The sequence below is a fragment of the Coloeus monedula genome, assembly GCF_965178545.1.
Source record: "Coloeus monedula genome assembly, chromosome: Z".
Lineage (NCBI taxonomy): Eukaryota > Metazoa > Chordata > Aves > Passeriformes > Corvidae > Coloeus > Coloeus monedula.
The window spans coordinates 84120731-84143287 of NC_138822.1; the positions used below are offsets into that span (position 1 = coordinate 84120731).

General features: G+C 44.0%; 2 protein-coding genes across 2 annotated transcripts in view; both read right to left on the reverse strand.

Moving 5' to 3' along the window:
* The window catches only part of LOC309585102 (large ribosomal subunit protein uL22), a 369655-nt gene that overhangs the window by 110390 nt on the left and 236708 nt on the right, over positions 1 to 22557 (reverse strand). The gene's annotated exons all lie outside the window — the stretch shown is intronic.
* ACAA2 (acetyl-CoA acyltransferase 2) lies at positions 519 to 17967 on the reverse strand. The gene is made up of 10 exons (XM_082301062.1): positions 17886 to 17967; positions 13958 to 14124; positions 12263 to 12391; positions 10423 to 10539; positions 8894 to 9041; positions 6445 to 6620; positions 5376 to 5505; positions 3087 to 3157; positions 2389 to 2543; positions 519 to 1160 (listed from the first exon to the last, which is right to left on the reverse strand). Exons 1-10 carry the CDS (start codon positions 17899 to 17901, stop codon positions 1076 to 1078), a joined length of 1194 nt encoding a protein of 397 aa, XP_082157188.1. The 5' UTR covers positions 17902 to 17967; the 3' UTR covers positions 519 to 1075.

Consider the following 22557-nt stretch of genomic DNA (forward strand, 5'->3'; position numbering starts at 1 on the left):
GTGCTGTGCCTGACAGGGCTCTCTCCAGCGAGTACCTGATGCAGACACGCACATCAGAGCAAGCTGCAAGCTGCTCACAGCAGCCTAAAGGACTCTGGTGAGCACAAAGCCCTCATCTCACCCCGATGTCATGTTGGTTCTGTCAAATGATTCAGAATTCAAACTCCACTGCCTCTGAGAGGCCAGGCAGCTTCCTCAGAGCTGTGCCTCCCAAACTGGCCAAGAACAGCCCCACAGCGACAGACCCAAGAAATATGGGTGATGCTGTCAGAGGAAGTTAAGGGATGAGATGCTGAATGCATGCAGTTACCATGTGGCAACACAGCCAGATGCAGCCACACCCCTTCTTGGAGGGCTGGCAGATTTGCTGGAGTTCTCTAGAAACTACCTAAATAAACACCAGTTACTCCTCAACCAGGAAAAACACTCTCTCCAAAACCCAACACTGGTTTCCCAAAAGTAACAACTCTCACACTGATTTACTTTTACAATAAACTAACAAACAGAACACCAAGCCCTTTTGCTTTTTGTGCTATATTTATTATTCTTTTGGGAGGCACAATGTAAGTTTCAGCTTCTGTTCATTTTCTTTTCCCTTGCAGAACAGCAGGGTACAGGTTAATAGCCACCAATCTACAATCAATATATACTTCAGAAAGTCTGTGATTACATTTTCACATTTCCTGATAATAAAAGAGGCACATGTGCCAGACAGTGTCAGTAGCTGAAGTAAGTTTAAGCAATACTTGCTTAAAAAGCTGCACTGGCTGCTATTTTAAGGCAGGTTTGGTGAAAGTTTGACAGGCAATTTCCTCAGGAAATGAAAATAATTTTGCCTACAGAAATACATTGATTGAAAAGAGGCTTTTACAAAATACTTCATCAGTGTGAAATTATATTGATGCTGCACTTCCTTTGGTTAGAAAGACATCAATGAATCTTTTTGTTCAGAATTCTGACTTCTCAGCTGTTCCTTTACCTTGCAGGAAAGGCACGCAGCGATGCTCTGTTGTAAGAGGAGGCAGGTTTCTCAGGGAATCAGCAGTTCAGGCCAGGCTGCAGTGCCCAGGATCCATCAGGCTGTGTTCTCGATGACCACAGCAATGCCTTGCCCACCACCGATGCACGCTGACCCAACCGCGTACTTCCCACCACGGCGCCTGCTCAGGAACAGCAACAGGGAAGACTGGTTACCTGCATGAAACCACAGCAGCTCTTGTCCAGACTTTATGAAAGGAAAACAGCTATCAGCTGGGTGTTACTGAAGATGACGTTTCCAAATGTGTATGTTGTTCTTTTTCTGGCAAAATAACATGAAGTCTCAACTGATGTTGAAATATTTCTGAACAATGACTTTAGTCATCTGCTTCCACCCCCTGCCACAGGCAGGAACCTCTTCCACTAGACCCCACCTGAACTTTTCTAAAGTAGTTTTTAAACTACCTGAACACTGCTGTGGTAGTTTTTAAAAACTAAGTTTCCTACAGCCACACTGCAAGAAACTGTTTTCTGGAAGGGGCAAATGACCTGTGAGGCTTCATGGCTGAGCACTAAGACATGGTTGCTAGTACAAGCAGAGACACAGTGATCTCTACCCTGAGGGGGAAAAAAACCAGGAAAATTCAGATTTAAATGGTGCTAAGCATATTAAGCAAGCCAAAAGAGCCACAATTTCTGAAAATGGACTAAAGGAGAGAGAAGATTATGACAAATGCATTTAAAGTATCCATTTCCAGCAGCTAAAGGGGACCGGAGAGGGACTTGGGACAAGGGCCTGGAGGAACAACACAAGGGAGAATGGCCTCCCACTTCCAGAGGGAAAGGTTAGATGGGATATTTGGAAGGAATACTTGGCTGTGAGGGAGACCCTGGGAAGGCCCCAGCACAGGTTGCCCAGAGAAGTTCTGACTGCCCCTGGATCCCTGGCAGTGTCCAAAGCCAGGCTGGATGGGGTTTGGAGCAACCTGGGATAGTGGAAGGTGTCCCTGCACATGGCAGGGGTGGAACAAGATGGGCTTTAGAGGTCCCTTCCAACCTGGACCACTCTAGGACTCTATGATTCTATGAAATGCACCGTGTTAAGAAGAGAACAGACTTTGCTCAAAAGCCACTTCAAAAAAAAAAGAAACCTTTTGTGGGCTTGGGTCAGATCTAGATGAACTAAAGAATGCTGTAATGACAAGAGGATGGAGTGTGAGGCAAGTGCAGGACCTGCACTGCAGCACAAAGGGGGCAAATTCATACAGCAAGTGGCACACTGCAGCGAGGAGAGTTTTAAGCCGGTTGACTGGAAGAGTTTAGTCACATGGTATCCATGCTCAAAGAGTCTGCAGGCATAAATCCATCAGCAATGCACCCACCCTGAGCAGCTCCTGTCTGTGTGCATACCTCAACTCATGCACCAGGTGAGCTGTGATCCGTGACCCCGAGGCCCCCAGAGGGTGGCCGATGGCAATGGCACCTCCATTGACGTTGGTCTTCTCAGGGTCAAGGCCCAACACTTTTTCCACAGCCAGATACTGAGGTGCAAATGCCTCGTTTACCTAAAGCACCAGAGAAAAGACAGAACTTTTACATCAGCTTTCAGCAGTACGTGTGCAAACAAGATAAAATGAGGTGAATTGCTCCTCCAGGTCCTTTTCAGAAAAAAAGCATTGTGTTTATAGAAGCATGCTCAGCCAACACACAACTGTCAATCCAACCCAACTAAATTAAAATACTAAGCAAGCACGAGGTGTATTTTATAAAAAAATGGTACAGTATGTTCTGAGGCAGCGTGCCCATGAAGAGCCTGCTGCCCTGACAGAAAAAGACCCTGCTCACAAGTATGACTAATTGAAAACATGAGCAGTCCAGCCAACGGAGTAAAACGTCATGTCACATGTGGATATTTCTGTTTCGTGGAATGCGATCACACCATTTCCAGTTTCCAAGTGCCTGAGATTTCTGTAGTGACTGCGCAGCAGAAACTGGAGAGACAGAGGTCAGGCAGGCTCCTGACAGGCAGGAACACCTACAGGTATGAGTGGAATCGTTCTGCTGAAAGGATCAGGGGTAAAACCACCGCTGCTGTAAAAACTTCTCACCTCTACCAAATCCATATCCTTCAGGGTCAGTCCTGCTTTCTTCAAAACCTCTGTGATTGCAGGTACAGGGCCTGTTTGAAAATCGTATGCACAATTAATTAAATAAAAAAAATTAATACATGAAGTCTTAGAAACTTGTTTTACATAGGATAAATTCGGAAAGCCTCATGAGATCCCCTCCCATAAGCCTCTGTGCAGCCAACAAATTCTGGATACACCACTCACCTGCTTTATCAGGTGGTAAGAGAACTCCTAAATCTCAAAACTACTTGGTTCCCTTGTCAACATCCATCCAGGGAAAGCTAAGTGTCACTACAGCTGCACACAGAGCTTTCAAGTCAAGAGAAGTGACAGTCTCCAGGGAAAGAAAACAACTTCACAATGGTTTTGAGGCATTCTCCCTCCCAGTACTCTTGGTTCCACTTACTCTTTCCTCACAATTTGCAGCCTCTAGGTAAACAAAAATTTAAAAACAGGCTGCTCTAGAGTTTGCTGGTCACGTGCTTAGTTAGGGGTATTGTTTTGGTGTTCTTAAAATACCGAAAAATCTTCTAGTAAACAGCCTAACATTTAATTAATTTATCCAAACAGTCAGACTCAGGTCTTGGACAACTGAAGAAAGCAAGATTTTGGGTTTCAGACTATTAAAGAGTTTGGCAACAAAACTGTCCTCTGGAAGAAAGCTGCCTTCTATAACCAAATATAATCTACTAAGGGAAATTAATCCAACCACAGCTACCTAAGGAAATACACACTCAAAGAGTTTTGAAAGGGTTAACTAGGTATGTGCTTGTAGGAGAAAAATACTGAGAGGTTAGGTGGTGGCTGATCATTCAATTCTAGAACACGAACAATCCTAAATGCTATCACACCGCCAAAAAATGGTGTTGAAAACACAGAGCTCAAAGAATAAAAACACAAAAATAAGTAAATTACCAAAGAGACAGGAAAATTAAAAGAAGAAAGGGCCCAGTTCAGAGCTCAGTGGAGTATCAGGGAGCCCCAAGCAGCTTAACACTAGACTCTAACTGCATCTCATTAGGGAAGGATTTTAGTATGCCTGTTACGAATTAGAGTAATGGGAAGGTCTCATGTGGACAATACAAAGACCCCTAATGACAGCCAAGTAAACATTTTCCCTTTTCTCTCTTCTTTTAAATAATGAATTCTCCCACTGAACACTGTGAGACAGGACTCCCTATCAGTATGTGAGAGGACAGTGGCTCAGACTGAGCTCCTGTTTGTCAGATCTGCTGCTGTCACATCAATGAATCTCATCTGGTCTCTTCGAGCTGCTGGGGACAAGCTGTGGTGTGAAGCAGTTCGGCTACTAAGTGTTCCTCCATATGATTTATGAAGTTTTTAAACAAACTAGAAGAGTTGCCTGACCTAGAGAGAATGGGCTGGTTTAGGAAACACAATGCCAGCACAAAGACTAGCGAAAGAAACCCTCCCTCCACGTTTGCTTTGAAGGCTGTGTCCGTCAGACAGTCTGACCAGGAAAACAGATCTGACAATGCCTCATTTGCATTTCTACTGACACACAGAAACAGCCAACAACAGCTCCTCTGAACAGAACGACAGAGTGGAAAAGCAATGCTGGGATACAATGCTGTCTGCAAACTAAAGCAAAGGGAAAAATCCTGGGGTGTCTAGATTGGCTTTGAGGGATTGTTTGCACTAAGAGATACTTGATGAGGGAGCAGAAAATACGGGACTAAAGCAACCAAGAAAGGATTTGGTTTACCAAGTAATACCTGAACAGATGCATATCGTGGGATCCAAGACACTTGAGCCACTGAATAACTGCTGAAAGGTGTTCACATAGCCACTACTCTATCAGCAAGAGGTGAGGAAGGCAACTCATAGCTGCTCACATAAATGCCTCATAAACTGCCTCACATTTCATCATGGGATTTAGAGCTTACAGGAAACCAAAGTGAATTTTAGGAGAAAATGGTTTAAAAGAAAAGTCCGAGTGTTTGTTTTCTTGACTAAAAGAGAGAGTAAAGAAAGGGAGAAAAGAAGAGGCTGGGGGAGTATGCTCAGTGCCGTTACTATGCGTCAGACACTGCACACACACTTCCAGCCAAACTGAGGAGCAGATCTGTCCCTCTGCACAACAGGGATGGACTGACACAGTGGGACGGCCAGTAGGATACACCAACACCTTCAGAGCCACCAGCCTGAGCACACTCCAGCACCCTTTTCTTTCCTTTAGAATGCCCATGACAAGAACATTTTCATGCTGCCTGATGCTGTAAAATTATGTGCTTCATTGCAACTTACCAATGCCCATGATGGAAGGGTCACAGCCAGCTGAGTGATAAGCTACTACTCTTGCCAGAGGAGTAAGACTGTGCTTTTTAAGTGCTGATTCACTGGCAATGATGACTGCACCAGCTCCATCACACACACCCTGGCAGTAAGAGAGAGAAGCATTCTTAGTGAGAAAATACAAAGAAACAAAAAAATCCTCACACTCTTTAAACTAAACTCCCAAAAAAGGGCTTGAGTCTAAGATACTGTAATTAACATTTAACAGTGTTTATTCAAAACAACAAAAGACAATCTTTCACTATTCTGAGGATGCGGAAAGAAAGTTAAATATAGATAAATGTTTAATGAATTCCAGTGTGTTAGAAAAGAAAAATGAGTCTTCCCTGCATTGGAAATATGATTCTGCACACTTGCAAGAACACTATTACTAATGGATAATGTATGTGCTATTAATTATAAAAGATACTTTACAGACACCCACACTTACTGTGGCTATGAACTATTTTAGGCATGAATTCAGACTTTTATGATCACAGCACTCCATCTGGCCCAAAGAATTTTAACCAATTAATTAAGATAATGACGGTAAGAGGAACAGTCCATAATGACATGCTGCTAAGCACTGAATTCTACTCTGAATAAGAGCAGAATGTGGTTTAGGAGAAAGGAGACAGTAGCTGTGGCACAAAGATGAGCAGCAGCAGTATGGCCACTGACAAAATGTAGGTTTAAAGCAAATGTTCAGTAACCACTGCCCCCCAAAAGAAAGGAGAGTGGCCACACAGCCACTACAACCACCAACTGCACAACTCAAGGCTGATGAAGAAGTGCCAATGCCTCACTGCAAGATCAGTGGCAATCCACAGAATCAAATTTTAGGACTTAGGAGCTCACTGAAGGATCCCCTGGCATCCCAGGGTTTGAAGAGTCAGCCAGAGGCACTCAGCTGAAGAATTAGAAGTCATTTTCACCGGAGACACCACTGACAGCCAAGTTGGTGAGAGATAAAAACAGTGGCAATAACTCTGGAGAACCACAGAGGGGACAGCTGCGCAACCCAAGGGTCTGATGTACTCACCGAAGCATTCCCAGCCGTGACTGTTCCATCCTTTTTAAAGACACACGGGAGTTTTGCCAGTTGTTCCATAGTAGTCTGGGGTTTTGGGTGCTCGTCCTTTTCCATGCTTTCTTTACCCTTTTTTGTCTTCACTTCAATTGGTGCCATCTCAGCTTTAAAGTAGCCAGCATCATTAGCTGCAACCACAAAAAGGAAAATAAAAGGACTCAAGAAAAACATCAAGATGATTGCTCATCTTGACCAACAATCATATTTTCATGTGCACACAACATTTTAACCAAAAGTCCAGGGACAGCAATACTTATGCTTTATGTTTTTTAAATAAATTGGTTTGGGTTTTATTGCTGGGGTTTTCTTGGTTTTTTTGATTTTTCAATAAATTGGGCAAAAACCATACGAGTACACTCTCACACTTCTCCAAAGAAAGTCTCAAATATTGAAATTTTATTTCAGGTTTAAACAGCTGAACCCTTTTCGGTTTGGGATTTTTGGCTTTTTTTTATAAACCACTAGGTTTATTTTTAGTACGTATTCCCTTTTACTGCTGTTTTATTTTACAGCTCTGTCATTTCTCAGATGGTCAAGATGTAAATCTCACTCAGGAAAGTAGAAAAAACCTCTTGAGCCACATTCTTTCTGTTGACAAGATACTGTATATTCATCAAAATCCTATTCAAGGTGCTCCTCTAAGGGGTCTCACTGTCAAGCCAGATCTTGGAATGGGATTCAGCTGCCTAAACAACCTGAAACAATTCAAGACATTGTAGGTATCTAAGATGCCCAAAAAAGCATCTGGCCATATCACCTAATATAACATTAGACAGAGATTTAAAACTAAGACACTGAAATTGTCCGATCTGATGTTGTTTAGCTACCTCTGGGCTTCTCAATAAATTCCTCAAAACCTTTTTCTTTCCTGATTACACACAGGGCTCTCTCTTTACTGTGGGATAAGACGATCTGGTCCTAAAGGCAGAAATAAAAACAGCAAGGTAAAATCCTAGAAAACAAGAAAGTTTCTAGCAAAGGCTCCAGGAATGGCAGGAGCTAGGTAACAAGAGGAACAAGCAGGAAAGGCAATAATAGATGAAAAAAGGTTACAAAAAGCACTTCTACACCCATTGGAAAAAAACCAAAATCTTCCTGCAGGAATGCATCTGTTAAAATGCACGATCATTAGAATCTAAAACCATGCTTAGATCTTTCCTTCTTATGTTCACCTTTGGCTTGCCACGTATGTTGAGTCCCACGATGGCCACTGCACATTCTACTGGTTTTTGGCATAAACTTTACAGTAACTGAATCACAGAAACCCAGGATGGTTTGGGTTGGAAGGGACATCTTGTTCCAACCCCCCCAGCCATGGGCAGGGAGACCTTCCACTATCCCAGGTTCCCCCAAGCTCCATCCAACCTGGCCTTGGACACTGCCAGGGATCCAGGGGCAGCCCCAGCTGCTCTGGGCACCCTGGGCCAGGGCCTGCCCACCCTCACAGACAGCAATTCCTTCCCAGTCTCCCATCCAGCCCTGCCCTCTGGCACTGGGAAGCCATTCCCTGTGTCCTGGCCCTCCATGCCTTGTCCCCAGTCCCTGTGCAGCTCTCCTGGAGCCCCTTGAGGCCCTGCCAGGGGCTCTGAGCTCTCCCTGGAGCCTTCTCTTGTGCAGCTGAACACCCCCAGCTGTCCCAGGCTGGCTGCAGAGCAGAGGGGCTCCAGCCCTGGAGCATCTCGGTGGCCTCCTCTGGACTGGCTGCAGCAGCTCCAGGTCCTTCTTATGATGCAGGCCCCAGAGCTGAACACCTCTGAATTAAGGCTTTGGGCATGTAAACCACGCAGAGAACAGTTTAAAACACAGCTCCTAAACAAACATTCCCTCTTCAGATCCCATGTGCTCCAGCTGCTCAAGCGTTCAAGAACAACGTTCGAATTGCAAAAGAAAGAAAAAGGATTTAGATTAATTACAGCACAGGCTGGCACACAAGAAGCATGTGGTCACTGTGGAAGACTGTTCTGCCATGCAGTGGAAAGAAAGGAGGGCAGTCAGGCATGCCTGGGACAATGCTGCATTCCACCAACGGGGCACCAACAAATGACAGTCACCAACATGAATCCTGCTCAGGCAGGAGGTGACCCGTGACTGGCCAATGGTGTTTGCTGCCTCATGCTACGGAATGTCCCTGAGGAAAGCACAGGAAAGCAGTGCAAAGGGGCTCCTACTTAACCTGCTGAGGGGTACAACACCTGACACAGTACACTTTCAAAGTCAAACCCCCTAAGAGTGGGTTATTTCTACCATGGGGCCAACGAAATCATGAATTACAGTATGTGTACAGAAGGGCAAATTACACCAAGAGCCAGAGAAAACCTGAGAACACTTTGAATCAATGCTAAAAACTGACTAGACTTGAAACTGGTGTCACATAAACACTTCCACTCCTCGATTTACTCACCAGCTTTGCACCTCTGCTGCGTTTTGAGCGCGTATCGGTCACAGTCCTCTCGGGAGATGCTGTATTTTGTAGCCAGGTTTTCAGCTGTCACTGCCATAGGTATTTTAACATGTGTATCTGTTAGGGCTTCCCACAACGTGTCCTCCAACTGCGTGGAACATCAGAAGAAGAAAATTAGAAAGCACAGCAATACTGTATCTATTACTGACAGCTTCTAACTGTTCAGCAGCCTCCTGGAAGCTAAAGGCTCTTTGTAAAATTAATTCAGGTTACCCACAGATAATTTATTGATTTATTAGAACAAACACCCTGAAAAACAGTGTGCAGGTTCTTGTGTGCTATTCTAGTTAATCTCCATTCTGCTCTAGTGTGATTCTTTCCACTCACATGTGGCCCTAAGAGCCTTGGGAAAAGCCCTAAAAAACAGATTTTTTGTATTTCAGCATATTTCACTTCTGTATGAATTATTTATTAGAGCCCTGTGAGCAAACACACCTGTCTGGTTGCCAAGAAGGACACGGGAGGCACTGTGAGAAGGCACAGCAGCCTACTGATTCTTTAGCTCTTTTTCTACTGTCAGGTAAAATCCCCTTACTAGAGCCAAGGTTTCTGTGGCTATAACATCTCAGGGAAGAAAATACCCAACTTTTCCTTCGCTCAACTTGATAAAGGCAAGCCTGGTCAGTTCAGATGGGTTTTGTTATCTCTGTCAGCAGCAAAGTTCTGCAAGATAAACCATTCATTTACCTGTCACTGTGTAATTCAGTTATCTTTATGGTAAGAACCCAGTAGCACCTACTTGGTGTATCAAGTACAACAACAACTTTGTGAAGGTGCTGTCTGTAGGACCTGAGGCTTAGGCACGGTGCCACACAAGAACAGTGTGCAGAACCAAGCACACATCATATTCACCATCTTCACAATGGAAATACAGCATGGGAAAAAAACCCAAAGGGCTCAAACACTGAAATATCCTAATTTTGCATTTTGTTGTCAGTTATGACCCACTGAGTAAATGGTGGCACATTATCCATTTATCCTGCTGCACATTTCCCATAGTATTCACTTAGGATTTATCTTCAGAAGAAAATGTAAAGATAACTTACCTGTCAATGGATTTAACTTCAAGTTTCCACTTTTGAAACTGAGAGATGCTCACAGCTTGGAGGTATATGCGTTCTTTACCAGCCTGACTACCTACTGCCAGCATTACTAGCCTTGCCTTAACTGTGTGTGCCTGTATTTCACAGACATTTTGTTCCTAATACTTGCATGGGATGTACCAAGTGAACTAAATTTTGTGTTTAAGAGTTTACTGGTATGTTTAACACAGAACAGGAACTCAAATATGGTTTTGGAAAAGCTGGAAAACCTGCACGCTTAACAAAATTGCCTGTACCTACTGTTTTGATACTGTCTGAATATTAGATAAATGCTTTAAATTCCAATCGTTTTATTTGCAAGGATTTTGTGCCTACAGTCCTGATACTAAACATTGCTTTGCTCAGAGAACAAAAAAAGTACCAGACCTTGAGTTCTGCTCCTAATCTGGTTCCAAACCGAACCTTTCGAACCGCGTAAGGAGCCTGGCTCATGCTTTCAGCTCCACCACACAGAACAACTTCTGAGTCATTCAGGCAAATTTCCTGTTAACACAGAAAAACAAAACAGATCCAGGATTTAGCTTGCTGTTTGAGTAAGAAAATAAGAACTGTTTTTAAAAACGAGGTTGTCACCTACAAAGCAGCAAACCCAGAATGAATCCAAACTCAGTCATGTGTGTGTATTTATGAAGGGTTTACCCTTCTGTTAAGGTTAGGGTCTGTCTCCTTCGTGCCTTGTCCTTTTTTCTTCCTTTCAGCAAAGAATGATTGTAACCACGAGGGAAGAAGAGAATATGGGTGTGCACACATGACAGAGCAGAGGAACAAAGACATTAGGCATCTGCATGATTGTGTGGTTTGGTTCACAAATGGTTGAACTTGGTGGTTTTGAGCTCCCACTCTTCTCAAAAGGAATACAAATTAAACTTTAAAGCCTGAAGTAAGACCTTATGATTCGAAGAAAATGGGACATAATTTAAGAGACAAACGTTAGGTAGCTGCCAAAATAAGTATCCAAAACACATTAATTCATCAATGGCAAAGCACACAAAAGCTAAAAGCCCCAATCCTTAAATGCACTATCAGAGTGTTCAAAAATAGTGCTTCCTTAAAACGATTCACTGAGTTGGACTGTTGAGGTTATTTACAAACGAATGAAAGAAAATTAAATTACCCCAGAGCAGCTGTGGCTGCCCCATCCCTGGCAGTGTCCAAGGCCAGGCTGGATGGGGCTTGGAGCACCCTGGGACAGTGGAAGGTGTCCCTGCCCATGGTAGCAGGGTGGGAATGGATGAGCTTTAAAGCTCCTTCCAACCCAAGCAGCTCCATGATTCTGTGATCTTTGACTGAGATTTCTAGCTAATAACTCGTGTGTAGCAATATGTGCTGAGATGCTTCCTATAGTTACTAAAAACTCCATGAACGTCTAAGCAGCGCTGGCTGCATGGATGAAATGCCATCTTTGAAAAGGACCTCACCACCACATTTTCAGTAAAAGTCATCACATTCTCCAGCAGGTTTTTTCAGTGTGGACAAGTGTGTGTATGACCTTTGCAAAAAGCACTAGGAAAAACAGCCAGGTGGATATTATTGCAAAATGTAACATTAGCTCTACATTTTTGACCTTTTTTCTTCTAGAGGGTCAGACCTAAAATAACTATTTAGCCAAGCAAAACCAAAAAAATCCCACAAAACAATCTGCTTGTTCAAGTATTCATAAAAGCAATGTATGAGCAAATGAAATACAAATTCCTGTACTCCTACTCAATGGTTTGGCCAACTGCTCAAAGAGAAGTTGATTCTCTTCTATTTTAAAAGAAGTGACACTATAAATTACCAAACCCATGAGAGGTTTGGATCTTTGAACAAAAGCACACTTAAAAAGCACATGTTGCTGCTTACACAGCTAGCCAGGTGAGAACATAAACAATGATCAAGAGATGAAAGACTTCTCAAGTCCAGTAATTACAGTCCAAACAAACAGGACTGTGGGATGCAACTACTGCACAGCTGATCTGTATTTCACCAGCTAGCATTTGTTGCATTCCTCATATTAAACTAGAAAAATCGCTACAATACTTGGATTTTAAAAACCAGCCACACAATGGGGCACTGTGGTGGCTGAACTCCTGCAAAAAAACGTGCTGTACAATAGAAATCTCTACCAAAAATCCATGTCAAGACTCATCCCAAACACAAAGGACATGTTTCTACAAGTTAACAGCCTGATAAAAGCTACAACTAACACAGAAATACAGCTTTGTACCTGGCAGCCATTGGCAATGGACTGGAAGCCAGAGCCACAGAGTCTGTTGATGGTGAGGGCTGGGACGGACACGGGAACTCCCACACGCAAACCAACATGTCTTGCAATGTAGATCGCATCTGAGGAGCTCTGCAGGCAGAACAGGCAAGAGGTTTTGTCACGCTCTCATTGATTTGGAAAGCAAAAAAGTCTTGATGAAAAGCCAGAATGGTGTCATTGCATCCCTGACAGAACACAAGTGTATGTTCAGCAGAAATCCCCCCACTCACAAGAAGCACTTTGACTCAGCTCAAGAAGACACAGGATCTGAAAGTGTCACTGTCTTTATGTGCATTTTAAAGAAAGTGTAGAGTCAGCAACTTAATGTTCTCCCTTATTTTCAAAACTGCACTCACACAGCAGGCTGACACAAGGGCAGATCCTGGCCAGCGAGCTGCAATTATTTTAAGGTAAATTAATATTGCTCAGACTAATAGGGGATTAATTAGTCTCTCCCAAAACCAGAGAGAACACTTATGCTCTTGGGGAACATGTCCCAAACTAAAATGTATAAGAAAGACAAAGTTCTGTGCACAGTGCTACAATACTAATGCAAGTTCAGAAAAAAAATTAAAATTAATCAAGCCACTTCTGCTAAAGAAGGGGAGTTTGAAATAGTCATACATTCATAGTTAATTAAACGTAATCAAACAGTATGAGTAAACCAGAATTTTTAAAAAAATCTACTGGGATGGGGAAATACAATGCAAAGGAATAGAAATGTACTTTCAAAATTAAAAGAAACTTTATCAGGAGATTGCTATTTTTTATATGAAAGCACTAAAAGAGAGTTGAATGCAGCAATTCTTTCCTAGGCCACAGACAGCTCTTATAAAATTAAAAAGCTGAATAAAAGAAGATGAGATGGTAGCTGTAGGAGACAGAATAATTTAAAGCTACTCTTTTGGCTGAAAATCCAAAGAAGGAATACTGCCTGTTTCTTCACTTATTGTCTTAGTTACTTGTTTATTCCACATCCCTGAAACACACAGGGCAAAATAAAAGTCCCCACCCTTAATAATAATGGCGAAATCAGAACACAAAGGAAAAAAAGAAAGGCAGAAATGTTCTTTGCTGTCTTGCCTCGAACAAAGATCTTCATCTATATGTGTGGGTAGCTGCAGTTTTGCAATGCATACAACCTCCTCACAAGCTCTTTGGAAAAGACACGATTGTCCAAATGTCTCTGCCAATCAAGGCATGTATCCTTCCAGCTCAAAGGAAACTCATATTCACTCAAAAAAAATTCTATAGAAAACACAAGAGAAATGGACTCAAATCACAGAGTTGATAAGGAAAGGGATTTATACGACCCAGTGAAAAACCACTGATCGCTGAGTCACACAGCTCAAGCCATTAAAACAGGGGAAATGTACCTGGAATTACCAACTAACTAGTTAATTGATATCTACTTTTAGGAGGTCAGCTCGTCCTTGTTTAAATACCTCTGGCACTAAAAAAAGCAAGCTAAGCCTAAGTGCCACAAATCACGCAGGACACATCCCTCAAACACAAACAGGAAACACTACACTGCAAATTGCTACTCACCCCTTTCACTTCCACCTCTTTGGCTGCCAGCCAGAGGCAGCTATCTATAGGGCCACCCCGAGGGTGCCTGAAATAGCCCCCGAGCAGCAGATTTTCCAGGCTACCAACCTGCATGACGTTACCCACGACAACGCTGTCGATGATCTCGGGAGGGACCTTGCCCGCGGCCAGCGCAGCTCGAGCAGCATGTTCCGTCAGGTCGGTGGCCGAGAAATCCTTCAGCGATCCCCCGTAAGTCCCAAAGGGAGTGCGCTTGGCTGCAACGATGAACACACCTGCAACGGGGGCAGAGATGACCCACAGTGAACACACCTGCAACGGGGACAGAAATTATCCACAGGCGCACCACCTCACACACAGGGGAGCCCACGGTCAGCCTCCAGTGGGTGACATCCTAAAATCACACAAAACTTTGTAAGTATAGGCAACGTGAACACAGGAAGTTCAAGATGAATGATGTAATGGTGCTTTAGACAGGGGAGGCATGAGGAATTAATGGTCAGAAAGAAAAGCTGGGAAGATTGCAGAAATACCTTCTTCCCACAGGGAGGTTTGACAAAAAAGTAAGGTTGGATACAAATGTGGACTTGGAGGAGGCTGCCATATACATCAAACATTAGTGCTAGTGCACTAAAAGCATGCCAGTAACATCTAGGAAATCCTGTAGTAGACACCTATGAAAAAATCAGATGAGGAACAGTGCTTTTAGCAAAGAGGTCATTCCCTCATGCTAAAAAAAATCAGCACGTTTTTGGCTTATATTCTGAAACAGTTTTCACAAAAGAAAAAAAAACAAAAACCAAACAATAAAGCAAAACAAATCCCCATTTTTGATATGCATTTCAACTTTGATTCCTTTAGCTTGAGAGAAAAAACACTCCCTAATCAAAAAAGTCATGCTCCTGACAGAAATATATATGCCACCTAAACTGCTTTGGCATGAATCTTCCAGTTTCTGAGAAGAAAATCCAGTTTTCACTAGGCAGGAGACCATGTGCAACCACATGTGTACAAATGCACGGGCCAGGAGCAGTCCATACGAATTCCAGCTTGGAATGAACCAAAGCAAACATCTCCTGGCTGCCTGTCACGGTGCCTCTCTGCCCCCACGTGCAGAAAAACAAGTCGGAGGCAGGCTGTGAACTTTCCCCCAGTTGAACAATACTGCTCACAACTCCCGTTTCCACAGCTCCCATCAAACACCCAGCTATTTTAGGTAACACTGCAGGGACATATACAGATGTAAAAACGCAGGCAAATGAAAATGCCTGCTCATGAAGCTGCTCATGAACACTGATTTCAGGTCATCTGACTCGTATTACTTGGCTCTCTTTTGTCAGAGAGAGGGTGCTCCTCCATGTCGCATGCATTTGAATCCCAGGCTGCATGACTGCTGGAAAAAGACATTCCAAGCTGGTCAAGGTCAAGGTTCCCCACTGACAAGGACTTGAGCACAGGGTAGGGATCTAAAATGTGCAGGGAGGATGCTCAGTCTTATCACAGAATGGTCTGGGTAGGAAGGGACTTTAAGGATCATCCAGTTCCACCCCCTGCCATGGGCAGGGACACCTTCCACTATCCCAGATTGCTCCAAGCCCCGTCCAACCTGTCCTGGAACACTGCCAGGGATCCAGGGGCAGCCACAGCTGCTCTGGGCAACCTGGGCCAGGGCCTCACCTCACGGCACAGAACTTCTTCCCAATGCCCAATCTAAATCTTCCCTCCTCACCATATCTTTCCTGCAGCAAAACAGGCCTTGACATTCACATTCCTCACCCCTCTTCATGTCCACTGATTCCCTGCCTCCTCCGGATCGTGCCAACCCTAACTGATTACAAAGCTTTGCTGCAGACCAGCTTGGGGACCTGACCAAGCTACAAGAACTCCTTCTCCTCCCTTTTGGCCAGGTTGCCAGTTATCTACATTATTTGTTCAGTCACATCCACAGCGGCGTTGCCTCATGAACAGTACAGGGGCGAGGATGGAACTTTGCCCTTAAAACATTCCTTTCACAACAACATCCCTCTCTCTCTTTCACAGAGACTGCTCACTGCTGCCCACTTCCCAACACCACCACTGGGCCAATAAACCAGGGCAGGTCACACAACAGAGGCAGCTGAACACTAACCCAGACTCAGCAGAAAATGAAGGGCTCGTTTTCACTTGGATCAGTTCTGGGCCTGAGTTCACCTTCTGGCCACTCAACAAAACAGTAACTCAAGACAGAGAGAAGGCTGGACTGAACCAGTTAAGAGGAGAAGATCGAGGAGCAGCAGCACAATCTGTGTTATGCTGAATTAAACTGAACAGAGACACTCCCTAAGGGTACCTAACTCCAGAGCCTGCCAAATTTTGCTTGATTGGAGAGGCACCTACAAATGCTACTCCCTCCAGGGAATTTCAGGACGGGCGACAAGGGGTGGCTGAAGTCCTGAGCACAAAAGGACTCTTTGTCCTTTGACAACTCTTCCTAAATTTCCATTAATTCGTTCTGTCCTACATTACCACAGAAAGAGTCCAGAGTCTCTGCAATTTTCCAAGGTGATAAACACTGGATGAGAGCAGAACAATACCAAACACATAGAGATCTGAAAACTGTTGGGGCAAGAAAGCAAAGGTCACTCTGAATCCTTACCAAACACTATACTTGAGAAATCTTATAAACTGGTTTTGTTAACCCCTTGCTGCCAAACAGGAACTGAAACACTATTTAATCCTCCAACATATCTCAAATGCACTTGGTATGAAAATAATTCTTCATCAGATCCTGTTTTGAAACCCTAGAAAACAATCAATAACATAAAAAAAGGAAATTTAGAAGCAAGAACAGTATATGAAAGTATTGTGGATTGAGATGAGAGAAAATTCTGCAGCAGGCACAGAAAACTAAGATGAAACAAGTATGGGCAAGGTGCTCGCTGTCCTACCCAGCTCGGCAGACCCATCAGAATTAATACAATGCTGACTACACAGGCTTTAGCACTGCAACCTCACACCATGACTGACATGTATGTTATTATTTAGGTGCTGTCTGTCAACTAGCAAAGTGCTGTCAAACAGATAAAAAGCCCTATTGCAAAAAATTTCAATTTTGTTTTCATACAAGAGCAGGTCTTAAAGGATGTGTTTACCTCATTTTTAAGAGTCACAGAATTTAAACCATGTAGAGCATAAATTAGTTCTTTGCACCAAACACTTCCAGGACCTGTTGCGACTTAAAGAGTTTATCCTGCACTGTCAGTGCTAACGCAGGCAGGGCCTGGATGTGACAACAGAAACTTCCAGTCACCGACATTTCAGGTATCACTTACAGTCACTGCACGTAAACAGAGAATCACAGAATTACAGAATCTTCTGGCTTGGAAAAGACCTCTACGACCATCGAGTCCAACCATTCCCCAGCACTGCCAAGGCCACCACTGACCCATGTCCCCAGGTGCCACATCCACGCAGCTTTTAAATCCTTCCAGGGATGGGGATTCCACCACTGTCCTGGGCAGCTGCGCCAGGGCTGGACAACCCTCTCCATGAAGAAACTGCTCCTCATACACAATTCAAATTCCCAGTTACATGACAGACACGCACCCCTTGCCATGCATTTGTTTGCAGCACAACTGACTCGAGCACTGCAGGGAGCCGAACACTGAATTCCTACATAAAGCTGAAAACAGAGGCTGTGACTGACACTCTCCGACCCCCTCCCCACCCTCTGAACCCCAATCTTACCCTCTGACCACATTCCCACTCTCTGAACCCCATTCCCACCCTCTGACCCCACGCAACCAGGTGTTTTTTGGAAGTTCCTAATTACTTCCAGCTGTCTGGCCGTGCTGGACCGTGGGGAGGGATAATGGGAAATCCACCCCCGGGAAGGATAGGAACGGCTCTCGGGGGCTCTACTTTGTAATTCCTGAGGGCCCCACGAGCTGCTCCGCGTTAGGGCCCCCTACAGCGTCCGAGCCGTGACCGCCCGCCCTCAGGGTCCCCCCGGAGCCCCTCAGGGAGCCAGGGATCCGCGGTGGGACGGGAACCTCACCCCTCAGCAGCGCCATGGCCGCTCCGCGCCCGCTCCGTGCCCCGCCGAGTGCCGCGCCCTCCCGCCTGCCCCGCACATTCGCCACGCTGGGGCGGAGGGGACGGCCAGGCACGGCCGGGAGGCGCTTTGCTTAAAGTTATTATTCTACGAGTAATTTTTAGGGGTTTTTTTTAATTTATTTTAAATGTGGGGGAGGGGGTTGGGGTTTTGGTTTTTTGGTTTTTTTTTTTTTTTTTTTTTTTTTTGTGGTGTTGGTTTGGTTGGTTTTTTTTTAATTTTGCATCTGCTAGGTTCGATTTTTCCGTGCGGTTTTGGCGAATCGGCGGCAGGGGAAGCGGGGGCCGGGCGACGATCTCTGAGGGAAGAGGCCGCCCCGCCGCCCGCCTCACAGGTAATTACAGCGTGCGACAGTTAATTACAGATAATCGTCAAATCGTTTCCGTTGGAAAGGACCTCCCAGATCATCGAGTCCAGCCTGTCACCCGATCCCCACCTTGTCAGCAGCCCAGAGCACAGAGTGCCGTGTCCAGGCGTTCCTTGGACACCGCCAGAGAGGGGGACTCCAGACGTCCCTAGGCAGTTCCAAGGCCTGACCACTTTTTCCGTGGGGAAATTCCTCCTCATGTCCAACCTGAACCTGCCCTGGCGCACCTGAAATCTATAAACCTCCTCGAGGGGGTTGTGGAGGGTCGCATCCCTGAACTCGTGCACAATCCATGGCTGACCCAGCGCTGCCCCTAATTCCAAGGTTTGGCTTCCCTGGACATGGATGGAGATGATCAGGAGCTGCCTGCAGGTCATCGGTGTGACACCAGAAAGCCCCTGGATGCTCTCATTTTCCAACACTGCAGGCACTGAAAAAAGGGGATAGAAGGGCTAAAAAGCCTGCAGTCACATATTGGTCACTAGAGGGAGGAACTGATCCCTCCGTGGGCTGCAATGAACACGTATCAGTCTCAGTGATGCAACGCCATGGATGCTGCGAGAACCGAGAGCAGGACAGATCCATGGATGGCTGGTTTACTCTGATAATACAAAATAGTTAAAAACACACGCAAATATCCTAGAATCCCAGAATGGTTTGGATTGGAAGAGACCTTAAAGCTTATCCAGTGCCAGCCTCTGCCATGGGCAGGGACACCTTCCACTGTCCCAGGTTGCTCCAACCTGGCCTTGGATGCTGCCAGGGATCCAGGGGCAGCCACAGCTGCTCTGGGCACCCTGGGCCAGGGCCTGCCCACCCTCACAGCCAAGAATCTGCAACCTCCAAGCTGCACCACAAAACCCACCTTCCACAGTCCTGGTGGTTGAAATACACCTTGAAGTATGATTTATCTGTACAATTGCTCCAGTGGAACCATCCTGGCTGTCAGGCAGAAGACATGGAAGCTAGGGAAAATATTTTATGTACAAATAAAATCTGCCATATGTCTTCATGGACACATTTAAAGTTCTGTAAATTTTCTAGAAGAAAAAAATGTTATCCTGTGAAGACTCCCATTTTTCATTTAAAATAAATTTTCAACTGCTTTCCCTACATTAATTCCGATGACTTAATAAATCTATAAATCAGTGAACATACACCAGCATGCAACTTTATCTTTAAAAAGAGCCGAGGGTTTTGCTGTATTTTCTCTCTTTGCCATTGACTCCCCTCATCTAAGTCTCATTTAAGGCTGAGGGAAGTGATTCTGCCCCTCTGCCCTGCAGAGACCCCCCCCTGCAGAGCTGCCCCAGCCCTGGGGAACAACAGCACAAGGACCTGGAGCTGCTGCAGCCAGTCCAGAGGAGGCCACCGAGATGCTCCAGGGCTGGAGCCCCTGTGCTCTGCAGCCAGCCTGGGACAGCTGGGGGTGTTCAGCTGCACAAGAGAAGGCTCCAGGGAGAGCTCAGAGCCCCTGGCAGGGCCTCAAGGGGCTCCAGGAGAGCTGCACAGGGACTGGGGACAAGGCATGGAGGGCCAGGACACAGGGAATGGCTTCCCCCTGCCAGAGGGCAGGGCTGGATGGGATATTGGGAAGGAATTGCTGTCTGGGAGGGTGGGCAGGCCCTGGCCCAGGGTGCCCAGAGCAGCTGTGGCTGCCCCTGGATCCCTGGCAGTGTCCAAGGCCAGGCTGGACGGGACTTGGAGCAGCCTGGGACAGTGGAAGGTGTCCCTGCCCATGGCAGGGGGTGGGACGGGATGGGCTTTAAGGTCCCTTCCAACCCAAACCATTCTGGGTTTCTGTAGTTTAAGCACATGCACAAGGGGTGGCACTTCCTCCGCTCTTCTCCACTCATTTACAATGTCTCTGAGGGCCGTAAGATTCCACACTTGGTGAGTTTCTCATTAGCTGCCAACATTTCAGCTCCTCTGAAATCAAGTTATAACTTCTAAACTTTTCAGTGTCATAAGTAAAAGTGATTTTCCTAATTTCTGTTTATAAAGTACTTTGTAGTGTTAAAATAGAAAAGTTTCTAATAGAAGTGTATTTTGAAAGGGGTTATTTTTTTGCATTGCCATTTTTGACCAAGAGCCACGATTTCTTCAAAAGTGTTTATTTCACAAATTTTTTTTATCCCCAGCTGAATATTACAGTGACTATTACAAGCATTTTCTTATAAACAAAGGTGTAGTTTACAGATTTGTTCAAAATGGAAAAATATTTTATAAGCAGTAGTATTTCATCTACAGTATTCACTCATGTATATCATTCAGCTTTGACAGCAGCTATACCTTCTGCTTAAGGTAATGACACTTCACACCACAAAAAAAAAATAAAAATATCCCCAAAGATTTCAATATAGTAGCACTTTTTAAATATATTTTTTTTTCTTCTAATTTCAAATTAATCTGAAAGTCTTTGTCCACTGGCATTCACAACTTGAAATAATTTGGATACTCATCAGGGTAGTATGTCCTCTGGATTGTTTTACTTAACATCTACCTTGCTAGAATTTCTTTCAGAAAAAATCAATTTATGACTGCCATATATATATGAATCAATAAAGTTTGAGGAAAAGCTTCATGAAAGTTCATGCAATTTATTTTAATTAGGTTCTATTTATATGCAATGATAAAAAGCTAATTTTTCAGTTAATAAGTTTCCACATTTCATCCACTTACTACTGAAGATGGAGGAAAATAACCTATTGTTTCAAGTGCAGCTTTTTCATTTGTACCTTTTGCAAATCATACAAATAAAAGAGTCATGTCCCACAAAGATTTCTGTGTTTAAGTTGCAGTTTGATGAAAAGCAGCCACTGTGCTTAGAACATGCCCACATTTTGGTACTGTTTCACCAATACGAAGAAATTCTTGTAGATCCAGTGGAATAAACTGCATGAGCAAAAAATGTTTGTAATGTAGGATTGCATAAATTCAGTCTTGAGGTCTAATGTTCTTTCTACAGTCAACTACAGCAGCTTTATCAGATAAGATAAGCAACCTCAGCTACGAAATGCCAATTAAAAAAAAAAGAAAAAGGAACTTTCTGGTGAAAATGAAACGTGGATGTTATCCTGGATGCTTCTTGTAGGTCAGCCAGCATACGCCTGAACTCATGTTTGAAGTGTTGGTTTTGTAATGCTGGTGATTTGGGCGTTTTGATGGTTTAATTTATTTTATTCCCAATAGTGCTTTTCTGAAATATAAGCCATCATATTTGCAAAAATCACCGTGGGTCACTATTGGTTTTTTCCCCTAAGAACTTCAAAGTGTTTTTGCAGACCTCCTCAAAGATTTTATAAGTAGGCTTTTAAATCCATAGACAACTTTTTCTATGACAGAATAATAAAAATATTCCACTGTTTTAATGCTTATTTCAGAGAAACAGTGGTTGAGCTAAACAGCTAAAGGCACAGAGTGGGAAAATGCTAAACTTAATAATCAATATTTAAAAATAAAGACAGATCTGGAGAAGAGCCAGCTTTCTCTAAGCCATGTGTTCATTTTGCCTTTTAAATAAAGAAGTGTAAATCTGAGGAAAGAAAGGCATGCTTGAGCATAGCTATTTAACTAATTAACATTTAAATACAAATTTTAAAAACTGCTAACAGAAAAGATAGCATATATTAAAGGTATTTCATACAGAGTTCTCTTCCAGTTGGATCTCACTGGATAAACTACATGGTGACAGATCAAGACGTTAAATCCCAGTTCCCATCTATACATACTAAGAGTTTTTAAGAAAGAACATATAAATTACGATCCTGAAAGTGCCAGTGAAGGACCATTATCCCCTAGAAGACCATTAAGCACATTTTACAATGGTGATCAGCAACAAAGTCATTGCAGAAAAGGATTCTGCTGCAACCTGTCACTTAGTCTGAGTGATAAGCATAGATTTAATCAATGTGTTGGGAATTGTACTCCAAATAATTTACATCAGAAAGAGGTAGAGACCTGAACTGCCTGAAACTGCTAACCTAAGGTGAATCCTGAGCAACAGCTCTCTCTTGAAACCACCTTACAGAAAGGCTGAATCCTTTTGAATTATTTATTTTTAAACCGTGATGACTACTGGAGCATGGAAAGAAGGGAGAAGAGACAACTAAAAAAATTCAGTGCACTGCAAAGACATTCATTGTGAAGAGGTAGGTGAAAATAAATAAAGATATTTTGGGTGAGCGTGTGGTAGGGCTTCCTGGGCACGGACAGCAGACTGGTGGCATTGCTCTCATTGTATAACAA

Excerpts from the sequence above, each read along its gene's own strand:
- ACAA2 (XM_082301062.1), bottom strand. Across the intron at positions 6,621-8,893 it reads GCAGCAGAGGTGCAAAGCTG|CTAATGATGCTGGCTACTTT; the intron begins GTGAGTAAATCG and ends TTGTGGTTGCAG. Across the intron at positions 3,158-5,375 it reads CCCTTCCATCATGGGCATTG|GCCCTGTACCTGCAATCACA; the intron begins GTAAGTTGCAAT and ends ATTTTCAAACAG.